The sequence below is a fragment of the Ciona robusta genome, chromosome 4 (assembly GCF_009617815.1).
Source record: "Ciona robusta chromosome 4, ASM961781v2".
Taxonomy (NCBI): Eukaryota; Metazoa; Chordata; class Ascidiacea; order Phlebobranchia; family Cionidae; genus Ciona; species Ciona robusta.
In genome coordinates this window covers 6,383,152-6,399,049 of record NC_143238.1, presented here as the reverse complement: position 1 = coordinate 6,399,049, position 15,898 = coordinate 6,383,152, and the positions used below count along the sequence as shown (strand labels likewise).

The 15,898-nt window shown below is 35.9% G+C and overlaps 3 protein-coding genes across 3 annotated transcripts; 2 read left to right on the top strand and 1 right to left on the bottom strand.

Moving 5' to 3' along the window:
* Positions 1-194: 194 nt before the first annotated feature.
* LOC149737136 (selenoprotein S-like) lies at positions 195-2,613 on the top strand. The gene is made up of 6 exons (XM_089876334.1): positions 195-354; positions 694-834; positions 1,163-1,269; positions 1,648-1,740; positions 1,969-2,041; positions 2,221-2,613. The coding sequence occupies exons 1-6, from the start codon at positions 240-242 to the stop codon at positions 2,304-2,306; spliced, it is 615 nt and encodes a 204-aa protein (XP_089732460.1). The 5' UTR covers positions 195-239; the 3' UTR covers positions 2,307-2,613.
* Positions 2,462-5,362, bottom strand: LOC149737135 (uncharacterized). The gene is made up of 3 exons (XM_089876324.1): positions 3,654-5,362; positions 2,928-3,589; positions 2,462-2,869 (listed from the first exon to the last, which is right to left on the bottom strand). Exons 1-3 carry the CDS (start codon positions 4,043-4,045, stop codon positions 2,823-2,825), a joined length of 1,101 nt encoding a protein of 366 aa, XP_089732450.1. The 5' UTR covers positions 4,046-5,362; the 3' UTR covers positions 2,462-2,822.
* Positions 5,363-5,655: 293 nt separating this feature from the next.
* On the top strand, positions 5,656-14,446 carry LOC149737134 (dolichyl-diphosphooligosaccharide--protein glycosyltransferase subunit STT3A-like). The gene is made up of 17 exons (XM_089876312.1): positions 5,656-5,829; positions 6,159-6,255; positions 6,559-6,741; positions 7,143-7,361; positions 7,791-7,915; positions 8,229-8,393; positions 8,765-8,945; positions 9,325-9,480; positions 9,730-9,821; positions 10,107-10,265; positions 10,437-10,625; positions 11,217-11,333; positions 11,617-11,719; positions 12,122-12,243; positions 12,731-12,797; positions 13,281-13,396; positions 14,047-14,446. The coding sequence occupies exons 2-17, from the start codon at positions 6,168-6,170 to the stop codon at positions 14,083-14,085; spliced, it is 2,121 nt and encodes a 706-aa protein (XP_089732438.1). The 5' UTR covers positions 5,656-5,829; positions 6,159-6,167; the 3' UTR covers positions 14,086-14,446.
* The last annotated feature ends 1,452 nt before the right edge of the window (positions 14,447-15,898 follow it).

Below are 15,898 nucleotides of genomic sequence, written 5' to 3'. Positions count from 1 at the left end.
TCGCTATGATTTCTATGAGAATTATTTTGCATTTTCTTATTACCAGTGACTCATCAAAATAAATGCTTACGTGGATTCTGTTTACTAATACTTGTTAAGGAATTTTCTCTTAGGTTTTATTAGTTTTTTTGTCTTTAGTACGTATTTAACAATTTTTATCCCAAATTATAGTTAACGTTACGATTTTTGCTTAATTTTTTATATTTTTCTGTTTCTTAGTACGTAGTCTAACAGTAAAAATGGACGAGGACATTTTAGAAGCTCCTGGAGATCCGAATACTGCTGGAAATGCAGGGAACCAAGGACCTTTAATAAATGAAAACCCGTACGTCATGATGTCTGTTTTTAACCAAGGTGAACATGTTTTTTATTTGTAGTTGAGTATTTTTAATGTTGTGTGCAATTTTTGTTTCAAAACAGTAGAAATTTATTGTTATTATTTGCTGTTATCATCAAAACAGTAGAAAATCTAACTGTTATCATTTGCTTTCTATTGAACCTGAATGTATTTTTCCCTGTATAAAAATACAAGATTTGTGGGTGATAGTAAAGAATGCACCCTCTACATTTTACACTAAACTTCAACTTAGTATTTATGGATTTTGAAATAACAAGTTCTCATTTTCATAATTACTGTGTTGTATAATAAATTAATAAGTACTGACATTTTCACAATTGCTATGTTTTCCCCAGGTTTAGCATTCCTACAAGCTTATGGCTGGTTCTTGTTGTTTGGCTTTGTTGCAGCCATGTTTGTTTGGACAAATATTGAAAAATCAGTCAAGAATTTGTTTGGGCGCAGGAAGACATATTATGATGACACAGAAAACATGAGTAAGTAGTAATCCACTAATCGACAGTCCTTTAGCTGGTGACCAGTAAAATTTTTGGTCTGTAAAATACAATTTAAATATCATTTGAAATTGAAATGTAAAATGCAATAATATTTGCACCAAAACCAGATAACCAAAGACCAGTAACATTTTTGGTCTTTAAAACACAATTTTTTAATAATATTTGATATTCAATATATTTGTATTGAACAAATACATGGTAAAATTAAAACAAAATACACAATGTCACATTCATGACAACTTGTAAATGACGGTCGTTTTCGGCCACCTGATGATAAAGCAAGTTACATTCTAATGTTTCCTATTAGCTCCAGAGCAAGTGGAAGCACGTAGTGTTGCAATGGAACGCGCTCGTAAAAAGTTGCAAGACAGGCACGATGCAGCTGCACGCGAGCACGAGGAAAGATTGAGAGAGGTGAAGTATTTGTGGTGACTTTATACTGATACCATTGCAGCTTTATATCCCTGAAATCAAAGCCTGTATCTTAAGACAACATCTTATGAGAAGACAAGGGTCTTTATTTTGTCTTTTTGTTCACTATAACATAGAACAGGAGAGTTTAGAAAAGCGAAAATGTTGGTGGTAATGGTAAAACAATGTTGTCTCTGTTTCCATGCAGTAATAACATATTAACATAATAAACTTTTCTTTACTGTAATCTCATGTATGTATATTTCATAAGTGTTATAACTTATAACTTTCCAACATTCATTTTATTTATATATATACTCTTAATTTTGGCCGACTTGCCAACTGTTATCTGAATTTATGGAATTTATTTTAAACTCACAGCAAGAAGAGCAAAAAAGAATGCAGAAGATAAATGACCATGATGCTCTTAAAGCTGGGAAAACTCAATCAAAGACTTCTAAGAAGTTAGATCAGGTAAATACCTTTATATTGTACCTGTTCGTTAACTGGCTAATATTGCTATGTTAAATTCAAAGGGTTGCAAGAGTTGATAAACAGTTCTATGAACTATAACTAAACAAGTTCACCAGTTCTGAAATTGAGTGGTGCTGTCTTAATGTCGGCACTGAACGACTTTTAATGTCTGCTCATTATTCTTTTCCTGCTGCGATAGTTAACTTTTAATAACTTTTTTTCCAAAAGAAACCAGACCCCAACCAAGCTACACAGTCACATATTAAGAGAAATAAAGAATCCAAGCCTTTAAGATCAAGTGGTAAGTTGTGTTTGGATTTGGTGAAACATAACAGTGATTGCTTCAACCCAGTGGCCCCTTATGCGTTGTCAAAATTGTCAGCCATACATTAAAAAAAATCTCCTAAAATAATTGCAGTTACATATGTGGTAACTTATAAGCAGGCTACAAAATTTTTAACTTCTGCTTTTTATTTGTAGATTTCAGTCCTTTAGGCGGTGGGCCTTCTAATTCAGCGCGATGGCGACCAGGCAACAGTCGTCCTTCTGCTGGAGGATGAGGTTAACTTTGCACGCGTCATGGTGGTTTGGGTCCAACTGTACACTTTACATTTAAGTGACTTTGTTTTCTTCCACCGACGCGTGTATGACGCCATTACAACGACAGATGTAAACCCACGCTGCCTTTGCATGGCGTGGGTTTGGTATGACGTAAACGACGTAAAGAGCATCAACGCTTCGTCGTTTATTGATGTTACATCACTATATCGTGTATGGCTTGTTAAATGTTTACATTTGTCACACTGCGCTTATTTATCGTCGCGTTTTTCGCAATACACTTTAAGACCCAACACTGGGTGTTTGGGTATGTGACGCTAGTTTTGTTTTACAAAAACGCACTTGAAGCGTCGGAAAGAATAAAATACAAATAAAGAAAAATAAAACTTATATAAAATTAGTAACGGTTTGAACTAATAATTACCAAGCTGGGAAACGAGTTGAAGAAAACGTAAAGCAACGATTATATAGATTAAACAGGGTACATAAATACACAACCTATAAACACTACAAGTTCAGTATAATTATGTCTTTGATCGTTTGGCTTCTGGTTCGCCAGCAGACGCAGTATCTGTGTATAGGAAGTATCATTACGTCGATCTATACTGACCAAACACACAAGAACTCACCTGCAAGTTCTACATGCCTACGTTTACCTAACTGGTGTGACGTGCGATCTTTTTCGACTGTAAAGATATTTGCATCACTATCAAATGATGGTATGACGTCTTTGGTTTCCACGTCATCAACTTTGGTTACTACGTCATCAACTTGGGTTTCTACGTCATTAGCTTTGGTTACCACGCCATCAACTTTGGTTTCCACGTTGTCATTCTTGGTTACTACGTCATCATCTTGGGTTTCCACGTCATGAGCTTTGGTTACCACATCATCATCTCTGGTTACCACGTCATCATCTCTGATTGCCACGTCATCATTTTGGGTTTCTACGTCACCATCACTTAAGTTGTTAGGTTTGTTGACTTTCTCGAAGGACTTATTAAGGTCACTACATACTTCATACACTGCAGCATCAACTACAGCTACGTCAGAGGAAATGATGACGTCAGGATATGTTGTAACAACGCCTTCACTTGACTCACCTATGGCACCGTCTGTTTTAATTGCGTCATCACTATTTTTACCAACAACATCTGTAGATTTTGCTTTGCTACCATCAGGAACAACTTTACTAACACTCATGCTTGTGCCCGCTTCGTTTGTGGTGTGTTGACTTGCAGAATTTATAACTTGGAGCAGCAATTCGTCCAACAGTTTATGCACAATCTCCCTATAGCAGATAAGGAATTTAAAAACATGAAAAGTTAAAAACGATTATTAAATACAACACTTACTTGGGCTTTGGTATCGGTGCAGCATGTGCATGATCCCTGGTACCACCGCCATTCCTCATGTAAATTGACACGCCATCATTTATCGTCGTTAAGCCCCGACGAAGACTTGAAACAACGTTAACGCGTATTGTCTTTAACTTTCCTTTTAATTCGAGAACACGAAATATATAAAGTCTACGATTTCCTAAAGTATAAAGCTCTCCATCTTTTTCTGCTACTTCAATTCGACGCAGATCAGTTGCAAGGAGTTGCCCAGAAAGTATTTTGTCAAGCGTGTCATTCACATTGTCTTCACCGTGACAAGAACTTCTGCGAAACTTATGATGTATGCTATCTTGCGAAAATCTGATCTCACTCGGACGTTTCTCTATCGTTGTATAAGTTTTGTACATCTTTTAACTAACAGTTAAACTTTACAACTTATCCTCAATGTGGTTGAAGTGAAATAAGCTTTATAAGATGAATAAAGAATAGGGAAATAACCAGAGGCGGGAATATAGTTTCTATCCCACTTACTGACACAACCTACGTTGTTTTAAAAATAGAAGCAAGCGGTTCCTGATCATCTTTTTAACACTGTTTTTTAGAGTCGTGGGGCTGCGGTTTTATAATTCTGTAAGTACTTTTGTTAACTATACCAAATGGGATAATAAAGGGAATGAAAACATGTCTCATCTTTCCCAACCTACGATATAGCTTTTAGGAACTTCGTTCCACTGGCTGCCTTGATTCGACTACTATTAAATCAGATCAACTCGTCTGTTCAAAAGATATCACCAACCTTGTTTTGCGGTTTGGGACGATAAAAAGAATGAAAAATTGTTCTATCTTTCCCAACCCACTGCATACTAGAGTCGTATAAACACCGAGTAGTCCAACTGCCGTCTATGTGTGTCCAAAATAGAGCAAAAGTGGTGACTTTGACAAAGGGTTTAAACGAACTTGTTAAGTTTTGTTTGTGTTTTCCTATTGTGGGAAGGTGTAAAACAGCTTCTATTTACCTTACCAAACATTTTTTAGAAAAAATGTCTAAATTTAGCCGCATTAAATGACTAAAATGTCGCAAATTAACCGCTTCTAATTCTAATTTGTGACTTTTTTTGACACAGAAAACAAATAACACATGTTTTTTACATTTTTCAACCTTTAAATTTGTTTTTAGGCCCAAGTTTTTCTGTAATTTACCGAAAAACATACATTTTCCCTATACCTACTGTGTTATTTTGGACCCAAATTGCCGTTCAATTTGTGTTTTACGTAACAATGGGTTGGACTTGGACTACTCGGTATTTCTATGGCTCTGCTGCATACCTATTATAGGAACTTCGTTCCACTGGCTGCACTCGATTCGACTACTATTGAACCAGAACAACTGGTCTGTTCAAAGAAGAAGCGATGCAGGGGAATAACCATAAGTGTAATTCTGCTTTTGCGTTCAGTTGTAACTTTACACTACAAAAACTTTTGTTAGTGGCGCCTATGAATTCGTCTACTTAAAGAAATAACAAAGGTGGTAATATTATATTTTACTGTACAACAGTCAAGTAAATATAGCAAACGTGATTGAATGATATGATGCCAATTTATTCTCGCGGGCGGCAATGGAAATCGTGATAATACAATTTCATATACCTCGTGCCCGCTTGCGAGATATCCCCTATGTAACTTATTTGAACGGCCGACAATTTGTTAGTGACCACTGGTTTGGAGCAACGACCGTTAAGTGCCGTGCACAAGGATACATACGCCTACAATGGTAGCAGCGACGAGCATTGAAGCCGTAACTCCTAGGTTAGAGGCAGGCGCGCTAGCCGTTGTGTCACGGCGCCAGATATAATTATATCAACGTATTTATTTAAAGTCAATGACTTTGTCTCGATACTAACTAAAACCAAATTAATACTATTAAACCATTTTAGCTCCATGTTTACATTTTCGGGGACTAATAAATTAACCGCGCAGTCTCGGTGCGGTAGAGAGTACGTTTGTTTCGTGATGACGTAGTTGACACGTAGTTACGCAAGTGACGCAAGATACCGGTAGACGTGTAACATTCAGTGGCGCGTATCTTGACTCTAGTACAACACGTTAGCTGTTTCTTTCTGTTTTCCGTACATTTTATAGGTTGTTGGACTGACTACAACAATATTTTGCAACTGAAAATAGTAAGACCAAGGTAATTAAGCAATGTTTTTTTAGCGTTTTACGTTTTGTTTATTGCAAATACTCGCGTCAGCGGCATATCATATTGTAACACGTAGTTTGCCAGTACGGTAGGCCCGCTGCTGTTTTTAGTTTGTGTGTTTTCGAAAGGTCAAATATTTAAAGTAAAACTCGAAATTAAATAATAACCCACAAAGTTGCATACGTGGAAACTCGTAAGCGGTTCGAGGTGTATTAAACAGAACGCCCGTGTTATAACGACTTTCGTTGCCCCGCCATGTGAGAATAAACAAGTATATAACATATAAAATTTTGTTTAACTAGTTGTTTAATCTTGTGCAGATTACAAAAATGGTCAAAACTGGATTTTTCCGAATGTCTAGTGAAAAGCAAGACACCCTGCTTAAGATGCTGGTGTTGGCTATTTGCTGCATACTAGGTATGTATTTGTTATACTATAGCTCATATATATTGTATACGCCTATTTCATTATCATATTTGCATTGTGTCAATGGGACTTTTTAATGTTTAGTAAATTCTGGCGTGACATTGTTAAAAAACTCTTACACCTATAGTTGTTATTATTCTGAAGCCCTACAATGTTATTTAACAAGAACTTTTCATATTTCCTGAAATGCTTAGTAAATTCTGGCAAGACATTGTTAAAATACACTAACACCTATGTTTGTCATTATTCTATAGCCATACAATGTTAATTAACAGCAATGTTTCACATTTCCAGCTTTCTGCGTGAGATTGTTTTCAGTCCTTCGGTTTGAAAGCGTCATCCACGAGTTTGATCCTTACTTTAACTACCGGACCACAAGATATTTGGCCGAGAAAGGATTTTATGAATTCCATAACTGGTTTGATGAAATGGCTTGGTACCCACTTGGTCGTATCATTGGTGGAACTATTTATCCAGGTTGGAGATGAAATATTTTGTATAAAAACATGAAAAAAATATTCTCTCTATAATTTAAATGATCAGAGTTTGAATTTTCCCGACAAATTGTATTTTTTGGGAAAGTTTTGGCATAGATAAGTCAGTTCACTAAAATTGCTCTACTGTATTTTTAGTTTTTTTACATGTTAAAAACCTGCCTGCTTTTATAGTTGTTGCAAATTTTTACACCATAATATAGCGACAGCGAGGTCCTTTGACATACGACTTTGCGTTTAAGCCAGAGGTGGCCCATTACCCCTTGAATTTTAAACCTCAAATTAAAGTATTTTAAAATGTATTCTTGGTCATCCATTGTCATCATTTGCCCAATAAACCTTATTTTTTTACTGAATTATTTTAACACCATCTCCACCACCAAGGATTGATGGTAACAGCGGCAGCTTTCTACAAAGTCCTTCATCTCCTAAACATCACTATCGACATCCGGAACATGTGTGTCTTCCTTGCTCCTCTCTTCTCTTCATTCACATCCATTGTAACATACCACCTTACTAAGGAACTTTCCAACAGTGGAGCTGGTTTAGTGGCGGCAGCATTCATGGCTATTGTGCCGGGTTATATCTCAAGATCTGTTGCAGGTCTGTACATAAGGGTTTTTTAAGCTCTTTTTATTATCGTCAAAATAATAGAACACAACGTATTTGCAAGTGTTAGGCAAAAAAATTGATTAACAGCTTTGTTATAAAGGTGTTACATCTGTTTGTCAAACATGCGGGACCTAATTGATTAATGTGGTGATTGCATTACATTTTGACTCTTGTCTGGTGTTAAAGCTGTTTAAGTGTGAAACTTGGTTTTGAAACATATGGTGCCCAACTAACCTGTCTGACCTCGTTAGGCGCCTATGGTGCCCATTGTTTCAAATATTTGTGTGACTTACCCCGGCAACCCTAAGGTTACTGCTACGATCAGTGTCAAGTGTTATATTTACAACAACATTTTTGTTGTTGACCAATGTATTTTAAAAACTATTACTGTATATGTTATTTTGAGTGATTTTTTTCCAGGCTCATATGATAACGAAGGTATTGCTATCTTCTGTATGTTGTTCACTTACACGCTGTGGATCAAGTCAGTTAAGACGGGAAGTGTTTTCTGGGCCGTACTCTGCTCACTTGCTTACTTTTACATGGTTTGTAGAAACTTTTAACAATATCATTAATTTTATACCATAAAAATTTAATTCATATAATGCCTTTGACGAAAATTTTTGTGGCATTATGGAATAGAACATTTATTATGTGACACATCTGTTGTATTTTTAGATTATATGCATTGTCTGATTTTGACATGGCATAACAACATTATATGTTTAACAATGAATAAAAAATCAAACATTGCCCACCCTAGTATAATAGACTGCTTTTAAATCCAATTTTTTAAAAACTGGAAATTCACATTTATCTGTAAATAAATCCTTATAACTGTTGATATTCATACGCCAGGTCTCGTCATGGGGAGGGTACGTCTTTCTAATCAACTTGATCCCAATCCATGTTCTTGCTTGTATTGTCACCGGGAGATTCTCGCACCGTATATACGTGGCTTATACCACAGTTTATTGTGTGGGGACAATCCTTTCAATGCAAATATCCTTCGTCGGTTTTCAGGTAAAATTATTTAATGGCTTTTTGTTTAGTACACCAACAAAAAAATTGTTTGAAGGCTTTGTGCTAATTTACCAACAAGCTTGAGATAGTCAACTGTAGCTTTCTAGCTTTGGCACAGTGGTTATTTTTAAAAGGATACCAGGTTCAATGCTGTCTGTGTGTATCATTGTAAGTCTGTGTATCTGAGCAAGACTTAGTGGTCAATATTGGTATAAATTGTCAGCCATACACAAAAGGTAAAACATGTAAAACAATCGCTAAAATTTTCGACCTGTTTAACTGTTTTCTATTTTTTTGTTTTAGAATATTTTTATTGCCCCACTATGCAGTGTTGCCGGACTTTTACAATTTCTTCATCTTTACCATTACAGCCAGTACAAACCTCTGAGCACATGGGAGCACTTGGTGTGTTTGGTCTCTGTCAGATTGTATCTTTCGTTGCATTCCTTAAAAGTCGTCTCTCAGCGGCTCATTACGCCATCTTCTGGCAAGCATTATACTACCTTGTCATCGCCATTTTCGGCGGAGCAATTGCATTCCTTACACTATCAGGTAAGTGGTTTCTACTTTCTATTGTGGGTGAGGTCCTACAGTGTTGTTGGGGTAATGGGCCAAATCTATTTGAAAGCCCAGGTCTTCAAGAACCTTACTCATACAGAAAAGAATAGAGATCCTAGCTAGTGTGGCACTCCAGGAGATTTAGGCCAGAGTTAACCCATTACCCTTACGCACAGGATTAGTGATCTTTTTAACCTATAGCTTCAATATTTGGCTTAAGTAGCACTATTCAAAAAACTGTCACTGCTTACTGCATACTGTGCATAGCAAGTCGTGTTTACTGTATGGTTAAGATTCAAGTTAGCTTTTTTCATTCCACAAAACCCTGATCACAAAACCTTACAATCACTCATTAAATCACCGTTTCCTACAGGTAAGATCGCCCCATGGACGGGACGTTTCTATTCCCTCCTTGACCCAAGTTACGCCAAGAACAATATCCCAATCATTGCTTCTGTATCAGAACATCAGCCGACTACTTGGTCGTCATTTTATTTTGATCTCCAGATGTTGGTATTCATGTTTCCAGGTAAAGTAAAAAAGATTTTAAAAATTTGACGATGTTTTCTTTTTTTCTACGTTTAAAATCATTTTATAAATTTAACATTTTTTCTTTTTTTCTCCATTTAAAATCATTTAATGAAAGGAAAAAAATTAGAGATATCTCAGGTAACTCTTAAATTTTATATTTTACAAAGTTATACATTTCCCAAGTTTCTAGTCCCACAAATCCAGCCCTATTTATTCCAGTACACTAATAATAACATTATCATTGCAGTTGGATTGTACGTTTGTTTTAAGAACTTGACCGATTACAATCTATTTATTGTGTTATATGGAGTGACCAGCATGTACTTTGCTGCCGTGATGGTAAGTAGGAAAATACATTCAACCCATTTAGACCTTGGTTACCCATTGTATGCTGCAGCGGAGCAGCCAAGTATTTCATAAAGGATACATTTTGTTTTTTATAAAATACTTAACACGAAAAATCAAACATTTCCTTTTCTCTGTGTTCTTTTGAAATGAATGTATTTTTCTCAAAATGTGTTAAATTTGTTAATAATATTTTTCCCAAAAACTGCTAAATAGGTTAATGCCATTGTACAGTTTGGTCTTTAAAGGTTTGTAACCCCCACCCCCCGTTTACACCAGGTGCGTCTAATGTTGGTACTTGCACCTGTGATGGCGGTTCTTGCTGGCATTGGTGTGAATCATATCCTGACAAGTTTTATGAAAAATCTTGACACTGTTGTTGTGAAAGATAAGAAAGGAAGAGTGAAGACAGACAACTCATACCCTGCTAAAAACGAGGTTTAAAAATTTGGATTTTTATGCAATTCATTAAATTTTAATTAACCAAACTATGTTTTTAAACATAAAATTGGAGAAGACAGTCTTAGCTTTTTCTTGTCATATTGTGTGTAAAATCAACTTTGTTTCTCATAAACCCAGTCCCAAAAGCAAAGTGTATTCTTGTCCCAGATTTCCACCGGTATGGTTCTACTTATGAGCATTCTGCTTTCTCTATTCGCATCACACAGTGTGTGGGTAACATCGGAAGCTTATTCAAGTCCTTCTATTGTCCTGAGTGCACGAGGTGGAGATGGTGGTCGTATCATCTTTGACGACTTCAGGGAAGCTTATTACTGGCTCAGACAGAACACACCTGAGGTGAGGAAGTCCCCACAAATGGGAGATCTTTTTCTAGCTTCAATAAGTTCCAACCATGTTTAATTAAGCAGGCCTATGATGTGATATTAAATTCAGCGGACTGATTGTATATGAGGACGCAATTTGCTACTTCTGAGGCCTTTTATTTGTAAAACAAATTTATTGAATCACAGGGTACTTTGTGATCCTTAAGATTTTATTATAACAAAAAAAAACACCATATCCAATTTTTTAATATAATAAAAACTTGTCAAGGCTCCTTGTATTTAAAACAAATACAACTATTAGGTCCATGATGAGATGCCTAGATTATGAAAGTTATTCCTTTTTAATGAATCATTTGATAGACACTACACTACTTTTTCAAATGTAGTTAACAAAAATACTAATAGTTTCTATGGTTTTAATAAAACTTGTTAACTTTTTCATTAGAATGTAAAGGAATGTTGTTCCTTAATATTTGATTATGCAAATTGTTACTTTTTTATTAAATTAAGACATTTGATAAACACTAAGTTTTTCAAATTTACTTAACCAAGTTTACAACACAGATTTTTTATCTTATTAAAACTTTTTTATTTCTTTGTTTAGAACGCCAAGGTTATGTCATGGTGGGATTACGGATACCAAATAACAGCAATGGCAAACCGAACTATCCTTGTTGATAATAACACATGGAACAACACCCATATCTCTAGGGTTGGACAGGTAATATATATAAGATGCTTCATATCTATTTCATATCTATATATATGATGTATTTAGTTTAGAAAAAATTTTCATGCAAAGTTTTTGATTTGTTGCTGGTCACAGTTGTTTGTCTTATGTTTTTATTTTTTGGGTAAAAAATTGTCTAAATTTTTGTTCTATATGGGTAAGGTCACCAACAGTGAAAAACCTTACCCAAACTTACTAAATATACCCGTCTTACCCCAATTGACTACATACATTTGGACCATCTTACCCCAATCTAATACTTCACCCACCACAGGCTATGGCATCAACAGAGGACAAAGCTTATGAGATCATGCGCGAACTTGATGTGGATTATGTTCTTGTCATATTTGGCGGATTAACTGGATATTCATCTGATGGTATGTTCATCTATGTGTTTCTTGTGCTTACTTTAAAACACAAAAATACATTTGTCGGTGATTAAATGAATGTAACTTGCTTATCCCAGCATGGTCATTTTAATTTTTAACACAAGTGTTCAGTTTTATACACCTTGTGCCCGCTTACGAATTACCACATACGTAATTTTGTGGGTGACAAACTGACTGAATGTAACTTGCTTATCCCTGCATGGCGGAAAACGACAGTCGTTTTAACATGGGTGTTTTGTTTCACCCACCTCATGCCAGCTTACGAGTTATCACATATATATAACACTGGGTTATTATTATAGAAATATTAACTTCATATACTTCATGCCAGCTTACGAGTTACCACTTATGTATACTTGTTGGTGATTATTAATATAAGTACTCCCAAAGATATCAACAAGTTCTTATGGATGGTACGTATCGGTGGATCAACTGACCGTGGAGCTCATATCAAGGAATCTGATTACTACACACCTACTGGCGAGTTCAGAGTAGATGCTGAAGGATCCCCGGTATGAATGCTTGTGAAAATAATTCATTTATGTGTTTCATAATATGTGACCAATTTAAAGTTGTTATTGTGTAGTATAGTGAGGTGGGGTAAGATTGGACACCTTTTTCTTTCTATTTTTCCGTCACATTTGGTAGTAAACAAAGAACATTCCAAAAATTATAAAACCGCATCCTCGCAACTGTCATAGACCGTTGTTAATAGGTTTCAATTATTTCATTAATTAACAATAATTTATGGAAAATTTTAACATGTATTGTGTAAAATATAAATAAAAAAAATGGCCTTTTTGCAAAAAATAATTGGAAAATTTTAACATGTATTGTGTAAAATATAAATAAAAAAAATGGCCTTTTTGCAAAAAATAATTGGAAAATTTTAACATGTGTTGTGTAAAATATAAATAAATAAAATGGCCTTTTTGCAAAAAATAATTTGATTTACAATTTGGCCATGTGTCAAACTAACAAATCTGTTCCTTGTTTCAGGTTCTTCAAAACTGCATGATGTACAAAATGTGTTACTACAGGTTTGGACAAGTCTACACTGAGCAAAGTGAGTTTAATAACTGACAATATTAATCAATGTATCTTATTCCCTCCCAGGACTCGTATAGTACTCATATAGCCGCAAGGAATTAAATAGTAGAATCCCAGGACCCATATTGTGCCTTTTTCTACTCCATGTGGGTACCACAGCGTGTCACAGCAAGGGTCCTAGCATTCAGGATAGAATTAGCCCATTACCCCAAATTGGTTCTTGCCATAAGACTTCACCCTTGCAGATTAAAATCCCTTCGCAAATTTATCTTAGTTTCTGAATAAATATCTATGACATTCGTTTATACCTCGCGATGTCTATTAAAAACCTTTACCGTAATTTCTAAATAAGAATCTGTATGTGGTAATGGGACAATCCTGGCCTGAATCCTAGGAGCCACCACGTGCCGTGCTGCGGGACCTCACTCACATAAAATAGAATAATATAATGTACATTTAAAAATTCCCCCATTTTCCATTAAAACCTACCACCTTACAGACAAACCTACTGGTTACGATCGAGTACGTAACGCAGAAATTGGAAACAAAGATTTTGAACTTGATGTTTTGGATGAAGCTTACACCACCGAACATTGGATCGTCAGAATTTACAAGGTGAATGTGTAAACCATAAATGAATGTAACTTGCTTTATCCTCATGGTCGGTCGTAGACGAAAGTCATTATAACAAGAGTGTTCTGTTTCGTACACCTCGTGCTAGCTTTCAAACTACCATGCATGTTACTTTGTGAGTAATTATGCAAACCTTCATCTGTTGATGAAGTCTTGTCAGATGGCCGACAAAACCTCGGAAATACACTAAGAGTATTCTTTGAGTTCAACAGCAAAATTGTTCTTTTTTAAGGCTGTACGACCTCTCTCATAGAATAGATTAAAATGTGCATATACAATATCGGGGTAATGGGCCAAATCTGGTCAGACCTCAGGTCTGTTGACGTTCTTTGCTGCAGGAGCTTAACCATAGTTATAATTACATGTATAGTAGAGTGGGGAAGATGGGACACCTTTAACACATCATATCCAAATAGCCTGATCTAATTTTAAACAATTAATAAACGGTCTGTGGAAGTCGCGAAGATAGGGTTTTATAATTCATTGAATGTTCTTTGTTTCCTACCAAATGGGCGGAGAAAATAAAATAAAAAGGTGTCCCATCTTCCCCCACCCTACTATATAATAACTCAAAGCATCTTGTTATTATACTTGTTATTTTATTCAAGTTATAAACTTGTTATTTTATTCAGGTTAAAGATTTGGAAAACCGTGGCAATCCTCGTACTTAGACCTTCATTTCTTCTGAACTTTTTCTTATAATGCGGTTGTTATGTTAAAACGAGCGAAAATTTCGGTGTTTTCCAACCAGCAATCTCGTGTGCAAAATTCTGAAGCAAATTTAATTTTCTTAAGTTTCAAAAACCTATTAATCGTGAAGCTAGTCTCAATTATCTTTGAAACGCCACCCGCACCCACACGCGTGTTAATGTAGCAGCCTCTGTTGCCTTTTGACTGCAAAAAGTTCTGCGTGTTGTACCTGCGTTGTTATATAATATATAGCTCGTTTGTTGAATCAAATCGATGAAGCATAAATGACCAAATGTAGCTCTCTGTTTGTTTTGAATGGTGAAAATAAATTACTTCCGCGTATCTGTTCTTATTTGTTCCTACTTGTCAATGGATACATCTATTCAACCAAAGGTTAGCGGGTTCAAGGCTCGATGCCGCTACCATTGTGGTCATGTATCCTTGCTCTCCAACCAAGTGGTCACTAATGACAAAAAACTAAGTCATCCATAAACTCGTAAGAACAGGGTTTATGAAACATAACACCCATGTTATAGCAGATAAAATGAATTACCATAAATCATCATTACAATATAGCTTTTAGTCCCGATTTGATCAAACACAATTTCCACAAATTACTAGTTTCACACTATGCAACTGTGACGAAGTATTACCACATTCTTAAGGTGTAGTAAAGTATAACTTCAAATTTATTTTAGTTTGGAATCTTAAATGGCTTGAATCTTGCCGCAATTTTAAACTAGAGATCTATAACTAGTCAGTGAAAATTATAAAGCATGTATTCCCATAGGGCTGACGAGTTTTGAACCAGATTCCTACACGACTATATAATGTTTTATTTCAAGCGTTTTCAAATGTTTTAATGTCTTAGGGCACTTCTAGGCAATGCGACTCCAGACATGCATGGCAGTAAGGTAATGTTATAAGCAAAAGGATAGCACAATGATGGATACAAAATATGATTTAAATGGATTACGTTTTAACTATATAGCAATGCAAAAATGGCAACTAGTTTTACAAATTTAATAAAACAGTAATGCAGTCTCCTTGTGTCGTGTGTCAAATGTGACATTGTTTATTAATTTTGGGCTTAATTGATTTCAAGACGTCCCGGTCGTTACGTTGGTCGTTTCATTCACATATGCAGTTTATTATTACGCCGACATGCGCACCGCTATGTGAGTCAGCCGTAAATATGAAACACAGCCATTGCTACATACATTTGACTGACACTCGCATCACTTCGCACATACTGAAGACTCAATCATGCTTTATGTCTCATCACACGCACACACCGCGTGCCAGGCCAACTAATCGCTAATTGAAGCTCCAACAGCCGCTCGTCGCCTCAAACCCTACGTCACTCTTCGATATAACCGACCAATAGGAGCGCTGTATTTTGGCACGTGACATTATACACTATTTTCGTACATACAACGCTCAGGGTGCCTGGATAGTCAGGCAAGACACCCTGATAGCAACCAGATGCTGGTATTACAATACGAGGCAATAAAGCGGCCTAGATAGAAAGTAAGAGGCGAGAAACGGTCGAATGCATTGCGAGTATCAAGCAGCGATCCCAGCTCCGCTTCGATTGTCATTAACACCTTGCGATCCAGAATCGTGACGTCACCTACACGATGACGTCAAAGGTGACGACAGGTTTTGAAAAAAAGGTTGAGTCTTATTCTATAAAAGGTTGGTCGGCAGCAACATAATCATTATCGAAGTCGCTTCAGCTTCATTCCATTCCTACTTCAAAGCATCAGCTTCTCAGGTCTTAAAGTTGTAGCT

Excerpts from the sequence above, each read along its gene's own strand:
- LOC149737135 (XM_089876324.1), bottom strand. The coding sequence starts at position 4,045 with ATGTACAAAACTTATACAACGATAGAGAAACGTCCGAGTGAGATCAGA. Across the intron at positions 3,590-3,653 it reads GCACCGATACCAAAGCCCAA|GGAGATTGTGCATAAACTGT; the intron begins GTAAGTGTTGTA and ends TATCTGCTATAG. Across the intron at positions 2,870-2,927 it reads TAGGCATGTAGAACTTGCAG|ATACTGCGTCTGCTGGCGAA; the intron begins GTGAGTTCTTGT and ends TCCTATACACAG.
- LOC149737134 (XM_089876312.1), top strand. The coding sequence starts at position 6,168 with ATGGTCAAAACTGGATTTTTCCGAATGTCTAGTGAAAAGCAAGACACC. Across the intron at positions 7,916-8,228 it reads CACTTGCTTACTTTTACATG|GTCTCGTCATGGGGAGGGTA; the intron begins GTTTGTAGAAAC and ends TTCATACGCCAG. Across the intron at positions 10,626-11,216 it reads TCAGACAGAACACACCTGAG|AACGCCAAGGTTATGTCATG; the intron begins GTGAGGAAGTCC and ends TTCTTTGTTTAG.